Raw genomic sequence first — 14,777 nt, forward strand, 5'->3', positions numbered from 1 at the left:
TCATAGAATGAGTTTGGGAGTGTTCCTCCCTCTGCTATATTTTGGAAGAGTTTGAGAAGGGTAGATGTTAACTCTTCTCTTTGATAGAGTTCACCTGTGAAGCCATCTGGTCCTGGGCTTTTGTTTGTTGGAAGATTTCTATTCACAGTTTCAATTTCAGTGCTTGTGATTGGTCTGTTCATGTTTTCTGTTTTTTCCTGGTTCAGTCTTGGAAGGTTGTACTTTTCTAAGAATTTGTCCATTTCTTCCAGGTTGTCCATTGTATTGGTATATAGTTGCTTGTAGTAATCTCTTGATTTTTAATTTAATTCCAATTGTGGTCAGAGAACATACTCTGTATGAATTCAACCCATTTAAGTTTGTTGAGACTTGTTTTATGGCCAAATGTATTATCTGTCTTGCTGAGTGTTACATGTGTACTTGAAACAAATATCTATTCTCTTGTTGGATGGAATTTTATGAAAATGTCAGCTGGATCCAGTTGGAGGATAGTGTTAAGTGTTCTCTATCCTTTTCTGATTTCTCTCCTCTTCTCTATGCAGTATGGTTTTCTGTTTACTCATTCCATAAGTTGCTGAAAGAAGTATTAAAATATTCAACTTTAATTGTGAGTCTTTCTATTTTTCTTTTTTGCTTCATGAATTTTAAAGTTCCTTTTGGGTGCATATGTATTTAAGATTGTTATGTCTTTTTTTCCTTAAGTCACTTAAAAATTTATTTATTTATTTATTTATTTACTTTATTTTTCTGGCTGTATCGGGTCTTAGTTGTGGCACGCGGGATCTTCGTTGCGGCATGTGGGCTTCTCTCTAGTTGTGGCCTGCAGGTTTTCTCTTTAGTTGTGGCTCCAGAGCACGTGGGCTCTGTAGTTTGTGGCATGCGGGCTCTCTCTTTGAGACACGCGAGCTCAGTAGTTGTGGCACGTGGGCTTAGTTGCCCTGCGGCATGTGGGATTTTAGTTTCCTGACCAGGGATTGAACCCATGTCCCCTGCATTGGAAGGTGGATTCCTTACCACTGGACCACCAGGAAGTCCCTGTTATGCTTCTTAATAAATTGACTTCTTTAATATTTTGCAGTGTCCCTCCTCATCTCTGGTAATATTTCTTGTGCGGATGTCTACTTTGTCATATACTAATATAACCACTACATTCCCTATGCTTAGTATTCCTTTATGCATGGTATATATTTTTCTATCCTTTTACTTTTAACTTATGTATGTTTTTATATTTAAGGTAGGTTTCTTGTAGACGATATGTAGTTTTTTTGTTGTTTTTTGAAAAAATCCAATCTAACAAACTCTGTCTTTCATTTGGTTTTCTTTAGACCATTTGTATTTAATGTGATTATCAGTATAGTTAAGTGTAAATATATTATCTTGTATGTTTTTTCCTTCTCTGTTTTTGTTCATTTTTTCCCTACTTTTTCTGCATTTGAAAAAATATTGAGTATCTTTTAAGTGTTTTATTTTATCTCTGCTATTGGCTTATTATATGACTTTGTTTTATTTATTTAGAGTTTGCTCTTGGGTTAACATTATACACGTTAACTTATCACTGTCTATCTGCAAGTACTATTATAACATCTCTTATAACAGTATGTTTCTGTTTCTCTATTATCATCAAGGAATTAAAAAATGTAAAAAAGTGTGTTACGTTTACCCACATAATTATACATATTTACCCATGTAGTTCTATCACTCTTTATTCCTTTGTATTGGTTCAGATTTCCATCTGGTATTATTTTCCTTTAGCCTGAAGAACGTCCTGTATCATTTCTTGTAGCATTAAGTCTGTTGGCAGTTTTCTTAGCTTTTGTTTGTTTGAAAAAAGTGTATATTTCACCCCTATTTTTTGAGAATATTTTTGTTGGTGTTTCCAGGTTTAGTTTTTTCTTTCAGCTTTTTAAAACTGTTTTGCTTTTGTCTTCTGGCTGGTACTTACTGATAAGAAGTCTGAATTCATTCTTATCTTTGTTTTTTTGAACATACTATGTCTTTTTCCTTTGGCTGCTCTTTTTATCATTGGTTTCAAGTGATTTGATTATTATATGCCTTGGTGTAATATTATGAGGTTGGTTCTGCTTGGGTTTGTTGAGCTTGTAGGAGCTGTGTGTTTATAATTTTCACCAAATTTGGAAGATTTTTGTCTATTGTTTAGTCAAATATTTAAAAGTATTTCCTCTTCCTCTTCTGGGACTCCAGTTATACATATTCAAGAACTTGATTCATTGGGAGGTATCCTTAGGGTGTGTCTACCACGACTCCCTGAAGCAGAGGCCTACTGTCAATAGCCATGACCCTCCACCTACTACAAGTAACAAAATCCATTGGTGCCTTTGCATATCACCTTTGTTTTATGACAAAATATGTAATTTGGAATTTTCTAATATTAAGCATTTAATCCTAGTGGATAGAATTATAATGAAAATCTTCTGTAAGATATACCTCTAAGACTGAAAAAAAATCATTTAATTAATAGATATTGTTGATAGTACCAAGTGCTTCATGATGTAATTGAATGTGACATTAATTCTCTTACTGAGCCTTGTCAAATTACTCTTACTTTTCAGTGCAGGAATCACAGCCACGGCCCCCACCCTCCAGGATTTGGTCGACATGAAGTCTGTGCACATGAAAACAAAGAACTTGCCAAGGCGAGAGAAGCTCTTCCTCTTATAGAGGATTCTAGTAACTGTGACATTGTAAAAGCTACTCAGTAAGTCTTCCCAATGCTTTGTTTTATCCTTAGGTTCTGTTGAATTATAATAACGCATGTATGGTTATGGCACTCCAGTGTACGCCTTCCTCCCTTCATTCTCCAGTAATAGTATGTTTGTCATACCAACATCAGAACATTTAATACAGTACACCTTAGTTGTTTGTTATTAGTTTCTCCCGTTAGATTGTGAGCAACTTCTGAGCAAAAGCCTGTCTTTTTCATCTTTGTAACCCCAGTACTTTTACACAGTTTCTGTCTTGTATTAAGTGCCCAATAAATGTTTGTTGAGTGAATGAATGGTTTTAAATGACACTAAAACTAGACTCTGAGTTTGAAACACAAATCTGAGTCTTTTAAAATGTACTACAACCTAAATATGAAGATGGGATAGAAAAATATCAACTCACACATTGAGGTGTAGTTTAAACATTTATTTATTGAGTACTTTCTATGTACCTATTGTTCTGGGTGCACTGGAAAAAAGTCAGTAAAATAGAAGTAGGTTTTCTGACCATTTGGAACTATAGACAGTTATTTTGCTTGCACTGAAAATGAAATATGTTTTGAAAGTTTCCCCTTAAGATCTCCATTTGTGGGTTTTTGCATTAAACCATTTCCAACATTTTCACCCTTGTGGATCTCATTGATTGTTAACATCTACCCCACCTCTTGCCATTGAATATATTTTGAAATATTTTATCTGTCAGATTATGTTAATTAGTAATCCATTTTCTTAGTAATCAAATATAAGCCTGCCCATCAGAGCTTCTAATCTGCATGAAAGAAACTAATGTAACTATACTAACTTGATATAATTTCTGTCAAAAGCAAAGATGTTTGGTGATTAGTTAACCTGTTTGGCTTTAATGTAGACTAATGTATTGCTTGTGTTAGTTAAAAAGTTATTGACAATTATTTGAATATTCTAATTACTAATTTATATGAACGCTGGAGGCTCTGGGAACCACTACTTTAGGTGAATATTGTTTGATATTGTTTGTATTATTATATTTATATGAAGATGAGAGTGGTCTTAAGGTAAATAGATATTTGCTTTAATTAGAATGGAAACATTTAAATGTTTCTCTGCTACCAGTAAAGCTGTGTAATGATAAGTGTGAGAAATCAGGCTATATTCACAGGGAATATCAATAAAAACTCACGTTATGTATATTTCCCAAAATTTTCTTCAGGTCTTGGACTTTAAGTGGTTGTGAGAATATATTTAGGTAGTATTTGGGAAGGGTGAAAGAGAGCTAGCTAGGATAGGTGTTCTTGTATTTTCTAAACCACCAAAATCCTAATTGTTGTGTACTCTTTATATTTCTCGTGTAAAGGGAGTATTTCTTTTCCAGTAAAATGTTAAAGTTGATATTTAAAAGATGGAGAATATAAATATTGGGTTGGCCAAAAAGTTCATTTGAGTTTTTCTGTAACATCGTACAAACTTTTTGGCCATCCCAGTACATATGTATCATTATCAACAATTCATTCTCTTATTAATATTTTCACTTAGCATTGTCAAATGGGTACCTCCATCTTTTAAAAAATGCCATAAAGACAGACAGACAGGCTCACACACACGTTTTGGTGAGGCAGAGGTTATTTAACAGTGTAGGAAATAGAGACAATTCTTCCATTTTGTTTGATTTTGACCCTTGAAGACATATCGAAACTTTCAGGTCCCTCTAAATAGAAATAAGTTTCAGAGAAAGTGATAAATGGTCTGGTGGGTCTTAATAGTTTCTGTTGAAAAGGTATAGTGCTAATGAATGATTTTTAAAATTATTTTAGCATTAAAAAGAGATATTTCTCTCCTGCTTTTCATTCTGATAGTGAGTCAGTTCAATAACTCTCTTAAATATCCCTTCAGTCTGTCCCTCCTTTTACATTCCTGTTGCCTCTTTTTCTTTAGGCTCCCATTGCTGCTCGCCTGCCTCTATTGCAAGATCCTCTAAACTGGTCTCTCAGTCTTGGCCTTGAATTAGCTTCCATACTGCCACTAATGTGATCTTTCTTACAGCCCAAAGTCTGAGTGCTTTCCTCTTTAAAACCTTCAGTGGCTTCCCCATGCACTATAAAGTCTAAATTTCAAAGCATGGCAGAGAAGGTTCATGCAGTCTTTGCCTACCTCTCCTAGCCTCATCTCTTGCCATTGCCTTTCTTATGCTAATGCTTCTGTGGTGCTAAATTGCTTATATTTCTCCAGACATCCACGCAGTTTTATATCTCTGGTTTTCATACATGCTATTCCTTCTGCCTGAAATGTCTTCCCTTCAACCTATAAAACATAGCTTGTGTATCAGGTTCCATCTCCTTCAGGAAGGGCTAATCATTCCTTCCTTTTCTATACCTATACTGTGTGCATATTTTATTGTTGAATTTATCCCATTCCAAGTTTGCTTTTAGTCTCTCTCCCTTATTGTGAGGTCATTGCTTGGGCTTTGTTTGATTCAGGGATAAGGTTGTCATCCAGAATCAACACCATGTATTCCTGGTACATTCCTGGTGGAAAATCAAATGAAATTTATTGAAAGAGGGCAAATGTGAATGTTAAAGTTTATTTAAGAAAATCAAGTTCAACTCCAAATGGATTAATCTGATCATTCAGTAGCCAGGTTTACTTTTGTTGTTTGGCTTTATAATCTGTCCTCTTTGAATATCTTTGTTAATTATTGTATTTCTATGTTGGCTGAAAGACAGATGGGATAAAGATATGGTAAAAGGAAGAAATTTTGATATTTGAAATTATTTTAATGGTATCAATTATGCATTTTCTTATTTCAGATACGGGATTTTTGAACGATGTAAAGAGTTGGTGGAAGCAGGATATGATGTCAGGCAACCAGACAAAGAAAATGTGTCGCTTCTTCATTGGGCTGCTATTAACAACAGGCTGGATCTTGTAAAGTAAGATGGGATATATGTGTGTTAATTAAGAGTGTATTTATAATTTTAGATCTTTCCTTCATTTGTCTTTTTCCTTCAAGTTCAAGTATGTATGTTGAACCATCTCTAATCCTTTACTGTAAATGAATACTTGAAACTTTGTGCCATGCACATTGGTTATCGTAGTATTGAAAAGGACCTCAGAGATCGTCTGGACCAGGACTCTCAGTGGCCCAAAAAGGAAAATTAAAAATAAAGCCACAGGGGAATTCCCTGGTGGTGCAGTGGTTAAGAATCTGCCTGCCAATGCAGGGGACACGGGTTCGATCCCTGGTCTGGGAAGATCCCACATGCCGCGGAGCAACTAAGCCCGTGCGCCACAACTACTGAGCATGTGCTCTAGAGCCCGCGAACCATAACTACTGAGCCCACGTGCCACAACTACTGAAGCCCGCGTGCCTAGAGCCCGTGCTCCGCAACAAGATAAGCCACTGCAATGAGAAGCCCACGCACCGCAATGAAGAGTAGCCCCCGCTCGGCACAACTAGAGAAAGCCCGTGCACAGCAACGAAGACCCAGTGCAGCCATATATAGAGAGAGAGAGAGCCACAGAGGCTCATCATAAAGATAGAGTTCAGGCAATGAAATTGAACATTTTTTGAAAAGGGAAAGCATAACACATTTTCCAGGATAGAACAGATAGTTTCATCTAGTTTAGAAGAATCACTGAAATATTTTATGTTGTAATAACGCCAGGAGGAATGGATAGGTAGGAGAATAATTTAACTTTAAAAACAAAATTAAATATGGAATACATTTTTTTTTTTTGGAATACATTTTAAAGTAGGCCTGTGTTAGATTATATAAAATAGTTCCCCTTCATAAAACACTACTACCTACCCACTGTTTTTGTTTTTTCTTTGTTTTATACCTTAGCATGTAAAATGTGTATGTATGTGAATGTGTATATGTTTTGTATTATAAAATCCTTGAGGTTTAGAAAAGTAGAAATATACTAAAGTTTAGAATAAACAGATATACTCACAAGTAAACTCCTTTTCTGTGGAAATAAACTGGTGTATTGTTTAGATAATATGATATATGAAGCACAACTTTGAAATAACGAGACTAATTCCTGTAAACCGCTGAAGAAAATAAGTCTCTTTACCTTATAGTTTCACTTTATACAGTGTATCCCATCTGTGCCCCCAAAATAGAGAGTGAAATGCTCAAAATGTCTAACTTCTCGAAAAGGATTTTGAATTAATTTTTTGCTACCTACTTTTAGAATTCATTCCCACATAGTAATTCTAATTTTAAACTGTTAACAGTGACATAGTTTCACCTTTCTTCTTGCCAGTTAAGTAGAATATCTGTAATAGAAACCTTTTGAATATAAACCATTTCAAGAGTGTTGTGGTGGTTAGAATATGCAAAGAGTAGTTATTATGTGTTTGGTGTATAGTTGTCACGGAATGCTCATGACAGCAGGAGTAATTACTTAACATGATGAGAATATTTCACCAGGGATTTGTTTGATGCTGTTGGGTGAATCTTTCAGACCTCTGTAGATCTGAGTGTTTTTAGGGAGGGGTATTATTATAATTTCTGTTTTCTAATACATTTATTACTAAGAAAAATTGATGTTTTCTTTCTTAGTATGAATTTTAAGTTTTAAATCTTATTTTCATTTATGTCTGCTTTTAACAGGTTTTATATTTCGAAAGGTGCTGTGGTAGATCAGTTGGGCGGAGATTTAAATTCAACTCCTCTTCACTGGGCCATCAGGTAAAGGTTTCTTTAAATACTGAAATTGCTGTTCAAAATCAAAAGTGACTTACTCATTTTCTGAATATTACAGACCAGCACTTTCCAGTAGAATTTTCTGTGATGATGGAAATGTTCTATTCTGTGCTGTCTAGTAAGGTAGCCACTAGCCATACATGAAATGCAAAATGTGGCTAATGCAACTAAGGAATGGAATTTTTAATTTTAATTAATTTTAACTAATTTGAATTTAAGTAGCTGTATATGACTAGTAGTCCATATTGGAAATTGCAGTTACAGACCGTTTGAAAGGCTTTCTTTCCTTTTTACCCCTTCATTCAAAAATAAATAAATAAATAAATTACAGTTTTAAAGAGTTTGCAGAGATGATGTTTTTGTGTTTAACTTGGGGCTCCACTATGATGCTCAACCTCAAATATGTGTATTATATTTTACAATCAAAATAAATATTTTTAATATTTGATCACATGGATAAAAGTGGTAGTTCAGTGAGTGTAAACTCAATCATTTCTTTTCTCTCGTATGTGTTGGCATCTGAAGCTGAAGTTAGTGTCTGTGTGGATACTTAACAACTTCTTAATCTTTCATTTTTAAAAAATTTTTATTTATTTATTTATTTATTTTTGGCTGTGTTGGGTCTTCGTTTCTGTGCGAGGGCTTTCTCTAGTTGTGGCAAGCGGGGGCCACTCTTCATCGCAGTGCGCGGGCCTCTCACTATCGCGGCCTCTCTTGTTGCGGAGCACAGGCTCCAGACGCGCAGGCTCAGTAACTGTGGCTCACGGGCCTAGTTGCTCCGCGGCATGTGGGATCTTCCCAGACCAGGGCTCGAACCCGTGTCTCCTGCATTGGCAGGCAGATTCTCAACCACTGCGCCACCAGGGAAGCCCCTCATCTTTCATTTTAACTCCATTCTCTCTGTGTTTGGTGGGATTGATATGAACCTGAAAGTGAAGTGAATAATTGTTCGTCTAAGGCAAGGAACTGAATCTTTTCTCCATAGCCAAGAATTTTGAGGAATCTGGGGTTAGCTCATCCCCCTGTTAAGCTACTGAGGTACAGTGCTTTCCAGAGAAATGAGCCATTTTCAAAGAAAAATATGTAGTTCCTAAGAAAAAGATTATCACAGTATACCTGCAGTCTGTGAATGTTATGCTGTGGCATATCTGCTTCATGATTATTTTTTGTTTTTAAAATAGCAACAGTAAAGTCTTAAGTGGTTTTTAATTTCCATTTTTATCATTAGTTATGTAAAATTATTTACACATGGTAGTAATCTTACACATAAGATTTAAGGTAGATTGGGAGGTTATTAAGTTTATTACCTGCACTGAAGAAGGACCGTCCAGATAGTTCTAAGTTTGGAGCATCTATGTAAAAGACATTTAGAGAATCTCCAGTGTTTTAAAAATCTGTGTATTATTAGGCAGTACTCTTTAAATCTAACCAAAATCCTTCGTGTCTTAGGAACATTGGTTTCTCCCTGAATTTTTCTCTTTTTTGCGTGACAGAATACAGTATAATTTTTGTCCTTTCTTTCCAGACAAGGGCATTTACCTATGGTCATATTATTACTGCAGTATGGTGCAGACCCCACCCTTATCGATGGAGAGGGATTCAGCAGCATCCACCTGGCAGTGTTATTTCAACACATGCCCATTATAGCATATCTCATCTCAAAAGGACAGGTATGTTTTGAAACGTTTCTTGTGCTCCAGCTATTGTAAATCTGAAGGGATTCAGAGGATGATTACCAGTAGTCTGTCCTCATTTTTTTTTTCTGCCCTCATTTTTAAAGTAGAACTTACAGATATCCAAATATTCAAATACTAGCCTCAGTAAGTCTAGCTATTGAATACTGCTTTTCCAGCTTCATTGGAGCAAAAAGGATAGGTCATTTAGCTCAGTAACATATAATAGATGTTTCTGAAGCTTGTAAGCCTATAATAGTTTTCCTTATGATCCCAGTAATTTGCAGAGTTTTTCAAAAACATGACTTCAAAGCCTGTATTTTTCTTCTGATTGAATGTGGAAATGGTAGTCAGATCACTAAATTAACCCATCATTTGCTTTCATTATTTAAGTCCAAGTGGAGACCAATTTGAATGTATGTTTCTTATTGTTCCCTAAAGTAATTCCATGAAAAATGACTTGCCTTAAGAGGCATCCATTTATGGCACTGGTTAAATTATAGGTTGCTGGCGGTGGGAGTTTCACTGTCAGCTCTACTTGCCTGGGATATGCTTTCTGGTAGCAAGTAGTTTATATACCAGTAGTCTCATCTGTAACAGGCGTGGAAACATGTTTGCACAAATGCTGTTGGGATGATCGTGTTCTCTTTAAATAAGCACTTCCTCTTAGACTTAGTCAACTCAAGTAGAATAATTATAACCTCCTGGGTCTCATTTTGGAAAGCTGTATGACGAGTCATCTTTTCTGCTTCTCTTTGGGCTTATTCCTCCAAGGCCCATAAGAATATTCAGTAATTGACTCTTTTTTTTTTTTTTTGGCTTGGTTGAGGTATCATATACCTCAAATCTGGGTCCATTTTATTAAAAGAAGCATATCCTCTTGGAGGTATGATTTCCCTTTTTTTTCTATATTCTAGAAAATAAAAAAGAACTTTTCATATTTTACTCTTTGAAACATAAGTTCAAAATTGCAAGTTGCCTCAGAAGATCAAGAGTTCACTGTTACTGGAAGTGTTTAAGTAGAGACTGGTTGACTTTGTGTAAGGGGGGGGGGGGTAGTATGAATTAATGTGTCGGTTAAAGTCTAAACTAAGTGACTTCTAAGGTCTCTACTGTCTCATATTTGATGGTGTTTATCAACATTTTTCTCTTTCCCTTAGCTCTCTTCCACTCACAACATACAACATTTAAAATCATATATTCAGATTTTCCCTTTAAAAATGTTTTGTAGGAATCAATGGATTTTAACCCTATGGATGTGAAGCAGAACATTCTTTTATTCAAATGATACTTGAATCCTTCTTATAGACACACTAGTGGTGTTGAATGTATTAAAGAGATACTTCTGCTAAGAGAGGAGACAGAATCTTGACTGTGTTTACAGTTAGGCTGATTGACTCTTCTTTTTGAACAGAGTGTGAATATGACAGATGTAAATGGGCAGACACCTCTCATGTTATCAGCTCACAAAGTACTTGGGTAAGTGAGTTTAATTGAATTGCCTTATTCTGACTCTTGATCCAGCAATTTAAGTATCTTAGTCTTTGTGAGATGACACAACATTCTGAGGAAGAAAGTAAGATTTTCCATCTTGTGACTGTAATATGGACTTTTAACGTAGTTGTAGTTAGAAAAACACCATTGAAGTAAATTTTCTGTTTTCTGGTAGCTTTGGGGAAAAGTTTGAAAGCTACTAATAAGAAAAAAGTTTCCTTACAGAACAGGTAGAGATTCCGCAGCATATACTTATTAACATGATGCACATTTCTTAGTTTACATTTTTCAAGAATATCTACAGGTTTAAATGCTCTCATAATTTGAAATGTAGATGAGAAATATACTTTCCAGAAAACAATAAATTTTGAGGTTCTTTGACATTGTTGAGTGCTCTGAAAATATTAATTATAACTGATCTATGAAAATAGTATGTTTATATGTTCATATCAGTTATTTACATATTTAAGTTTTTGTGATTATTGATCACCATATTGTCCAACTTCTGTTATTCTTCTATTCAAATACATGCTACAGTTTGCCCTGTATCAGTTTTGTTTCCAACGTTGTACTTAATTTCTGATTCTGCTTTTACTTAAGATGTCTCCCCTAGGAACTAAGTTAGTTCTGATGCCATTTCTTTTTAGCTCATGGAGAGGTGGGGCTGGGGTAGAATTTTGTCAAAAAGCATTTTGTCATCTTTGCTGGTAACTGTAAAGTCAGGTATAATGTTTAAAAATCTTGATCGAATAAAGTAGAATATTGTTTTATTAAAGGAATCTCTTGAGTAGTCATAAAAGAAGGGAAGGTGTTGACAATGAAGTAAAAATATTTCATTGAACTCTGCTGTCAAGTCCATAACTTTCTATGGTAAACAAATATTTTAGGACATTATTTATACCACTTTATGCAATAATTGGTTGGAGGGAGAATGTGAAGTTAGCTTTTGGTTTATCTCCTCAAATATAATGTTGTACATTTAATTTTTTAATTGGATAAATAACATAGCATTTAATGTTGGCCAAAGTTAAGTTTAAAAAAAATGTTAACCAATAGAACAGCAACATGAAAGTAAAAATTTGAAAAACAAAAGCAGTTATTCCACAGTATTGATGTTAAAATTACATTATATAGCAGACTATCACTTAATAGATGTCTCTTGGGGCGAGAACTCTCCAGTATTAGTGCCTAGAATGGAACTCTGCACAGAGAAGTTCCTCAGTTTTCAGAATACTTACTGACTGGTTCATTGATACGTTAGCTAACAGTTTCATTGTTTACATTTACCCTTCAAATCATTCAGCTATCTAATATCTCTTTTGTTTTATTTTATTGTTTTGAGACAGGCCAGAACCAACTGGATTTCTCCTAAAGTTTAATCCCTCTCTCAATGTAGTTGATAAAATACACCAAAACACTCCACTTCACTGGGCAGTTGCAGCAGGAAATGTTAATGCCATTGATAAACTCTTGGAAGCTGGTGCTAGCCTGGATATCCGAAATGTTAAGGTATGACCAGGTGTTTATCTCCCTTAATTTATTATATCTTGAGTTAGAAGACTGATAAATTAACATAAAGATAAGCTATACATATGTTTTCAGTTACCACAAGATAAGTATAAACAATAATAGTTGGCTACCCTTGGAATAAATACAGTGAATCTGTGATTCTGGTGAGTTTTTAAAAATGTTTAGCATCTATGGTATTGATATATCAAAAATATAATTGAACTTTTTCTTTTTTTTTTTTTCTTTTTTTTTTTTTTAGGGAGAAACGCCTCTTGATATGGCTCAGCAAAACAAAAATCGGCTCATTATTCATATGCTAAAAGCAGAGGCCAAAATGCGAGCCAACAAAAATTTCAGACTTTGGAGGTGGCTGCAGAAATGCGAGGTACTTTCATTCAGGGCCTATTCTGTGGGCTATAAGAACTGTTTTGTTCATTTGTTTTTGTTTTTTAAGGCATCAGGGGAAACCAGGGAGTTGGCCTAGTGCTGCATTATATCTGCTGATTATATCTTTCCCACACATCCCGTTGGAAATTTGGCACTTTTATTGACAGTTTATTGTTGGTCCTTATCTAGATGGCTCTAAAGCTCCACGAATGACCAGCAAAATCTAAGTTGTGATAGAGAATATAATTAAAATTATTAAAATGGGGTATTGAATTGATTTCACTATTTAACGTTTTCATATATGATAGTATCGTCTTATCGAATAATAATTAGTAATTATACCTTTAGGATGATTCTAGAATAATAGGCATGGGATTTCTATGCAGAGGGTCATCATGAATACTACACCAATTTTGCATTTAGGTATGTGGAGGGAGAGAAAAAGAAGTAATGGTTACTCCTGTCTCCTTTGCCATCTCCTCTGCTCTATCCCCCCCTTTATTGGTAGAGTGCCCCAGGGTTTTGTCCTTGGACCTCTGTTCTGTCTAGTCATTCCCTTGGTGATTTCATGCACTTCCATGGCTTTAAATGCCGTCTCTATGTTGACAACTCCCAAAGTTATGTCTAGTTCAGACCTTTCCATACTTGCATATCCAGCTACCTTGATTTGTCCAGTTCACCGTCCAATAGGCATCATCGACATAACATCCAAAACTGAGCTCCTGATCTCTCCTCCCCACTGTCCCTAACTGTTCCATCTACAGCTTTCCCCATCTCAGTAGGTGGCAACTCCCGCTCTCCAGTTATCTTTGCCTTTTCTCTGTCATATCACGTATCCAGTCCATCAGGAAAACATATTGGCTAGTTCTGCCCTCAGTATATATCCAGAATCTGACCCTTCTCACCACTTTACCATGGCATTTTGGTCCAGCCACCGTTATCTTTCATGTGGATTTCTGCAGCTGTCTGACATCTCCCTGCCTCTACTCACCTCTAGTCTCTTCTCAACAGAGCAGCCAGGTGAATCTTAAAATGTAAGTCAGATACTATCATTCATCTGCTCAGAATCCTATGATGTCTCCCACTTTCTCCCAGAATAAAAGCCAAAGTCCTTACAATGGTTTCCATCTGGCTTTTTATATACTATAAAATTCAGTACATTTGTCTGTCTTCCTCTGCTAGAATTTAGGCCCCGTGAGAGAAAGACCTTAAATTCATCGATGTGCCCCTAAGTGCCTGGAACAGTGCCTAGCATATGGTACGCACTGGAATATTTGTTGAATGAGGAAATAGTGTGGCTCATCTGTGGGTATTGTATCTGGGATTAAAATTTTGAGATCCACATTTAATTGTTATTTCTGTTCTGAGATTATGTTGCTTGTAGATTCCAAGTTTACCTTTTTAAAAAAAAAAAATCTAGACTTGCTCATTTTGTGTTATCATGCAAATTAGAATTGGAAGCATATTAAAGATTTCATATCATTTGAAATTATGCATCCTCAGAACGTGGCTTAGGGAAGTAAAGATTGAAGAAGATAGGGCAGAATATATTTTCTCCCTTTGCTGTTGCACGAGCCCTGCTTACTTCCAAGGTCATGTATATTGCACTTAAGGGATTGCATTGTACAGATGTGGTGCCTGGCTTCAATGCAGATAGCCACACTGTTGGTTTGTAGACACTTCATTCTTTTAACTTTGCAGAATAAACCCGAATTATTAGCATCCTGAGGATATGTTTAAGTCTTTGGCCTCCATGTGACATTTGACACTGAGAACTACTCCCTTCTTGAAGCTCTCTCCCTTGGCTTTACTGGAACCTTTCTTCTGGTTCTCATCCTGCCTTTCTGGTCATACTGGTCACCCTTACTTACTTACCTTTTGGGACTTACCTTTTTTTCCCTTGAGTGTTTCCGATGGCCAAGATTCTGCCCCTTTCTACCTGCACACAGTCCAGGATGCTCTTCATTCCTGGCTTTCCCACCTATATACTGATGAACACCAGGTTTTCTCCTGTGTGGTAGGCCTGCTTTTCTGACTGACTCCTGGCTATCTCCTAGACGTCCATAGGCATCTACAATTCCATATGCCCTAAACAAAATTCAAACTTGTTCCTTCTAACCTTCTTTATTAGGGGATGGCACCATCCAGTGCCCAGGTTGGAACTCTTATACTCTCTTCGTCGAATCTTGGGTGTGTTGATTTTTGTGTGGTCTTTTTGTCTTGCTTTATGCTTTCTGACATATAATACTGTTTGAAAGAAATTATTTTTTTAAATGTCAGCTATCATTAACACTTTTCTTAAA

At 35.7% G+C, this 14,777-nt stretch overlaps 1 protein-coding gene across 1 annotated transcript in view; it reads left to right on the forward strand.

Moving 5' to 3' along the window:
- ZDHHC13 (zinc finger DHHC-type palmitoyltransferase 13) overlaps positions 1-14,777 on the forward strand; it is a 48,789-nt gene that overhangs the window by 12,578 nt on the left and 21,434 nt on the right. The window contains 7 exon segments of the mRNA XM_068555345.1: positions 2,571-2,716; positions 5,507-5,629; positions 7,319-7,396; positions 8,937-9,081; positions 10,499-10,563; positions 11,925-12,087; positions 12,347-12,472. Coding sequence (XP_068411446.1) covers positions 2,571-2,716; positions 5,507-5,629; positions 7,319-7,396; positions 8,937-9,081; positions 10,499-10,563; positions 11,925-12,087; positions 12,347-12,472 — 846 coding nt within the window.

Source organism: Eschrichtius robustus, chromosome 11 (genome assembly GCF_028021215.1).
Source record: "Eschrichtius robustus isolate mEscRob2 chromosome 11, mEscRob2.pri, whole genome shotgun sequence".
Classification (NCBI taxonomy): Eukaryota; Metazoa; Chordata; class Mammalia; order Artiodactyla; family Eschrichtiidae; genus Eschrichtius; species Eschrichtius robustus.